This window comes from Myiozetetes cayanensis, unplaced genomic scaffold, assembly GCF_022539395.1.
Source record: "Myiozetetes cayanensis isolate MyiCay16 unplaced genomic scaffold, myiCay2020 scf324, whole genome shotgun sequence".
NCBI classification, from domain to species: Eukaryota; Metazoa; Chordata; class Aves; order Passeriformes; family Tyrannidae; genus Myiozetetes; species Myiozetetes cayanensis.
Window position 1 is genome coordinate 37,344 of NW_026087549.1, and position 6,000 is coordinate 43,343.

Here is a 6,000-nt window from a genome sequence, read left to right on the forward strand (position 1 = left end):
CCAGCATCAGCTAATACAGGGCCCTTGCACTAGTGACATGGCAATATCAATAATACAATACAATTACACACATAGGCAAAGAATCAACCAGTCCTTCTTTCATCAGTCCACAAGAATGGTACTCCTTCTTCTCAGTGCTGAATGTCCATAAATGAGTTGTCCATGTAGCTTGTGCATGTGCCACAGGTAGGTAGAAAGCAGACTGTTGGAGGATAAGAATATTGCTCCTCAAAAGCCAGCTGAACAAACAAGTATCCTCCCCCCCCCTTTTTTTTTTTTTTTTTTTACCATTTTTTTTTTTCTCTTTTTCTCTTTTTTTTTTTATTTTTCTACTTTTTTTTTTTAATTTTTTTTTTTTTTTTTTTTGACTTCTTAAAGTCTTTCAGTGCTTCAAAAAGCAGGTGTCAGGAAGTTAATAATTCCATGACTCCCCTGAAAGCAACTTTAGAAGTCCTGGTACCCGTGATCTCTGCTCCAAATTAGCATTTTTGCAGGAGCAGGGCATCTAGCTTGATTCCATGTCTCTCTTTAGCAGTAACTGCCACTCGGGACGACAGAGTCATCCTCTTTAGATAACATGGAACCTATTATACTCCGGTGGTTCACCTGTTCTAGACAGGTGTCTCCAAAAGATCTGGGCCGGCCCCCTGCGACTTTTTTGTCGCTTTTAAAACTACACCGGAGTTCCCGCCTCCAACAGCTCTCTCGGAGCTGTCTCTCTCCGTCCTTGTTCAGGACGTGAAAACCTTTTAGATTGCTTCAGGAGGTACTAATGTAAGTTACAAGCAGGGTAATAATACAGCGAAGACGAACAGTAGCTGGAATGTTGCTTTAGCAGCCGACTGCTGATAAAAGGCAGTTGCCGGGATACCGAGATTTCGCAAGAGTCCGAGCCAAGCGGGGGAGTGCGGCAAACAGGAATTTGTCTGCCCCACAGCTGCGAGAGTAACGAAGGCAGGGTCGCTCGGAACAAACGGCACTGCTGAGTCAGGGCACGTTCGGGGTGCGGTCTCAGCTGTTCCACGCACAGTCAGGGATGTCCGGTGATAGCGGAGGGACGCGAACCGGGCACGGAGCGGGCTGAGGCCCTGCACGGAGCTGGGATGTCAGGAGCGAGGGCTACGCAGGTTGCGCACGCAGCCACGCAGTGTCAATAGGGCTGCAGCTGGAACGCGGAGCGAGATAACGAGCGCTCCGGGGGGGAGAGCGGGGCGAGATTACGAACGCTCCGAGGTAGAACGGGGCAGCGCGGCAGGAGGGTTGATAACGGACCGCTCAGTAACTTACGTAGCCGTGACAAAGTCTCAGCAGCAGCGAGAAAGTTCTCAGCAGCAGCAAAAGGCAGCTCAGCGGCATACGATCTCTCGGGCTGAGAAGCGGTGAAAGCGGAACGGGGGGGTCAGCGGCCGTCTGATCCCTCCGGGTAGCAGCTTCTCGAGATCCCGCCCGAGCGATTCTTCGTTCGCTTCTTGTCGTCGAGTTCTCTTCTATCTTCCTTCGCAATCACGTCGGGGGTTCACCATATGTCGCGGTCGAGGCGGGGAGGCGACATGGGTTTCAGGATACCAGCAGCTTTTTTTATTGCAACAGTACAGCTACCTTTATACAGTTCTGGGGTAACACATGTACACACAGCATTGGTTTACCATATCATAACAACTCATGATTGGACATACAGCCACATGTCCAAACACCATAGGTTGACATTCCTCACAGGAAACCCACTGTGTCACAGTCCCCACTGTCCGTGGTTAACCCTCTGCCAGGTGTAAGAAGTTCCATCTTCAGTATCTCAGTTTACTGAGAGCCCAGAACCAGCTGGGCTCCCCAACAGGCAGCTGCAGTCCTGGCCTCAACTCTTGAGGAAATACAACCCAAGGGCATGAATTTGGCATCTCTCTTCCAATAGTGAAGCTGATCTGACTTTCCCTCCATCACAGCTAACTGTTCTCTATTCCTCTTACAAACTGTAGTTTAAAGTAGCTTTGATGTGAAAACTCCTATGTTCACTAACTTCCCCTGGAAATAACTTAATGAAAAATATGGTGAGTGCTGGTCTAAACTAGATCAAATAGTCCTGGAGCACAGTTCAGAGCACAAGAATAATTTGCATAAGGACATTTGATTCTGTGTTGCTATATGTATAAGCTTTTATTTTGTATCAACTATATACAGTTGCAAAAGCTGTTTATGTATTAATCAAGATTTTAAAAAATAATGTTAGAAGTGTGAAAAGGGGAAGAAGTTTGCTCTTCCTATGACTTATTTGGTACTGATGACTAATTTCCCTCCTCCATTTGCTCCCCAGATGAAATTACTGAAGCAAAATCTGGGACTGCAACTCCACAGAGATCAGGTTCTGTGAGCAACTGTAGATCCTGTCAAAAAGATTCAGATGCTGATGCACAAGGAAAATCTGCAGATATATCCCTTACACCATCAGTGATCTCTTCACTTGATTCTTCTAAAGCTGACTTAACTCCAAGACCAGGGAGTCATACAATAGAGTTCTTTGAGATGTGTGCAAATCTTATTAAAATACTTGCACAATAATTTTGAAAATGGGCTTATTTCTTTGATAGCAATAAGTATGCCTAAATCACAGTCAGATGCTTCCAGTTATAATCAAGTTAAATTAACTAAGGTGCTGAAAAAACTAGCCACAGAATGCAATTTGCAGAGGGATTGGAATGATTATGGGCAGTTATGTATATTATTTTGAAGCTGAATTCTGATTTTCTGCTGTCCAATAGCATAATACAGGTACAGGAAGTCACATGCTCTTTGGGCAGTGTTCATAACACATTAGAATTCATATAATATTTAAGTTATACTGGCCTTCTTGGTTTTTTCACTGGTAATACATACATCTAATGCACTGTAAGTAAATGTATACTTACTAGTTCAATGACTTAAGTATGACTTGTTGATCATCATCTATAGTTGTGCCTCAGTTGATCAGAATTGTCAGCATCTAACAGTAATGTGTTAAAACTGCTGTTTCCTCTCCCTTATTTGGCAGTTAATGATATAGGATAGTTTTAATGCATTTGTCCTGGTTTTAGTTAGTGTAGAGTTAATTTCTTCTCAGTAGGTGTTAGAGTGCTGTGTTTTAGTTTCAGAATGAGAATGGTGTTGATAACATACTGATGATTTGGTTTCTGCTAAGTCATGTTTATCTTAAGTCAAGGACTCTTTTTTCCCTTGTCTCATGCCCTGCCAGTGGGAGGGAGCATAGCTGGGACAGGTGACCCGAACTGACGAAAGGGATATCCCACACCATAGAATGTCATGGCTTGTATATAAACTTGGGGGAGTTAACTGGAAGGGGCTGATCTGGGTTCAGGAAGAGGGGTTTGGTGTCGGTCAGTGGGTGGTGAGCAATTGCATTGTGCATCACTTTGTTTCCTTTTTATTATAATTATTGTTATTTAGCATAATTTTTGTATTTTACTTTATTTTCAATTATTAAACTGTTCTTATCTCAACATTCTACCAGGGTGGGAGGGACAGAGGGGGGGGTTGAGTGAGGGGCTGCATGGTGTTTAATTTCCATCTGAGCTTAAACCATGACAACATTATAATTTACTGCATTTAATAATGGATAAATGTTATTCAATCCATGCAAATCCAACCAGGTGGAAATACATGTAGGTGGTTTGTAATGCACTAAGAGTTAAATTCTGTGGGCTGTAAGTAGAACAATTTGGGCCACAACAGTGGTGAGAGACAATGCTGGGAAGACTTGGCACTCTGTGGGCTGAAACAAAATGTGCCTCTGTGAAGGAGAACTGTCACCAGATTCCTTATCTGCAGATTTACTAACTCATATCTTAGTATGGTAGCAGCACAGCAGCTCCCCACTGCTACTGCAGGCTGAGAATCCTGTTCCTTATAAACACGTGCATGTAGTTAAGAACACAGCTCTAAGGCCTCTTTCATGCTATTCCAGAACCTAAAATTTTCACTGTTATAAATATGTTCATACTTTGATACAACTGTTTATATCATATGCTAACAGCGTATATTATATAGAATCCCCTTTGCAGTTGAAAATACATATATAGGTTTAGGTTTTCCCAAGACACCTTTATAGTGAACTGTGCCATTAAAATTGTGGCATTAATAGTCCAACTTTTCAACTAAACATTTAAAACTGATCATGACAACTTACCACAGAATGGTTTGGGTTGGAAGGGACCTTAAAGATCATCTAGTTCCAACCCCCTGCCATGGGCAGGGACGCCTACCACTAGACCAGTTTACTTGGAGTCACATCCAACCTGGCCTTGAACACTTCCAGGGATGGGGCATCTACAACCTCTGTGGGCAACTTGTGCCAGTGCCTCACCACTCTTATAGTGAAATTCTTCCTGATATCTAATCTAAACCTGTCCTCCTTGAGCTTAAGGCCATTTCCCCTTGTCCTATCACTACATGGTCTTGTTAAAAGTCCTTTTCCAGCACTCTGGTCCCCCTTTAGGTACTGGAATGTGCTATAAGGTCTCCCCAGAGCCTTCCCTTCTTTAGGCTGAACAGCCCCAACTCTCTCAGCCTGTCTTCATAGGATAAGTGCTCCAGCCCTGTGAACAACTTAGTGACCTCCTCTGGACTTGCTCCAACAGTACAGCTGGACACAGTACTCCATGTGGGGTCTCACAAGAGGAGAGTAGAGGGGGAGAATCACCTCCCTTGACTGGCTGGTCACACTTTTTTGATGCAGCCCAGGACATGGTTGGCTTTCTGGGCTGCAAGTGTGCATGACCGGGGCATGTTTGGTCGGTATTGGGACCAGTGTTATTTATTATCTTCATTAATGTCATAGACGAAAGGATCGAGTGCACCCTCAGCAAGTTTACAGATGACACCAAGCTGAGTGGTGCGGTTGACACTCCTGAAGGATGGAGCCATCCAGAGAGACCAGGCCAAGCTTGAGAAGTTGGTCCATGGGGATCTCATGAGTTTTATCAAGACTTAAATGCAAGGTGCTGTACCTGGGTTGGGGCAACCCCCAGTATCAATCCAGGCTGGGGGATGAACAGATCAAGAGCAGCCCTGCTGAGAAGGACTTGGGGGTGCTGGTAGATGAGAGGCTGGACATGAGCTGGCAATGTGTGTTTTCAACCCAGAAACCAACTGTTTCCTGGGCTGCATCAAAGTAGGAGTGGCCACCAGGCTGAGGGAGGTGATTCTGCCCCTCTACTCCCTTTTGGTGAGACCCCACCTTCAGTGCTGCATCCAGCTCTAGGGTCCCCAGCACAGGAAGGACTTGGACCTGTTGGAGCAAGTTCAGAGGAAGGCCACAAAGATGATCAGAGGGATGGAACACCTCTCCTATGAGGAAAGGCTGAGAGAATTCAGTTTGTTCAACCTGGAAAAGAGAAGGCTTTGGGGTGACCTAATTGTGGCCTTCCAGTACCTGAAGGGAGCCAACAAGAAAGATGGAGAGGGACTCTTTACAAGAGCCTGGAGTGACAGGACAAGGGGCAACAGATTCAAACTGAAAGAGAGTATATTTAGATTAGATATTTGAAAAAAATCTTTGCTGTGAGGGTGGCGAGACACTGGCACAGGTTGCCCAGAGAGGTTGTGGATGCCCCATCCCTGGAAGTGTTCAAGACCAGGTTGGATGGAGCTCTAAGCAACCTGGTTTAGTGGAAGGTGTCCCTGCCCATGGCAGGGGGTTGGAACTAAATGATCTTTAAGGTCCCTTCCAACCCAAACCATTCTATGATTCTGTGATTCTATGATTCTATGATAATTACAGTGCATTAGCTGTTTTGCATTATTTGCCTAGGCACTGTATACATGCAAATAAATTCAATCTTAATAACAGAAAAGTAAGATTACCACACATTTACAGGAGATGAAGAAATTACCAGACTAGCTAAAGCATTACTTACTGGCCATTCTGTGATTTTGTACTGAGCTTCTCATCCACAAACATCCCCAGTCCTCCCCAGGGCTAATTCTCAATCCATTCTATGCCCAGCCTTTATT

The 6,000-nt window shown here is 44.6% G+C and overlaps 1 protein-coding gene across 2 annotated transcripts in view; it reads left to right on the top strand.

Annotated features, from left to right (window-relative positions):
- LOC126646130 (5'-AMP-activated protein kinase catalytic subunit alpha-1-like) overlaps positions 1-5,642 on the top strand; it is a 41,570-nt gene extending 35,928 nt beyond the window's left edge. For both annotated transcript variants that reach the window (XM_050327227.1, XM_050327228.1), the window contains one exon: positions 2,309-5,642. In XM_050327227.1, coding sequence (XP_050183184.1) covers positions 2,309-2,553 — 245 coding nt within the window. In that variant the 3' untranslated portion in view covers positions 2,554-5,642. The remainder of the gene's footprint in view (positions 1-2,308) is intronic.
- Positions 5,643-6,000: the final 358 nt, after the last annotated feature.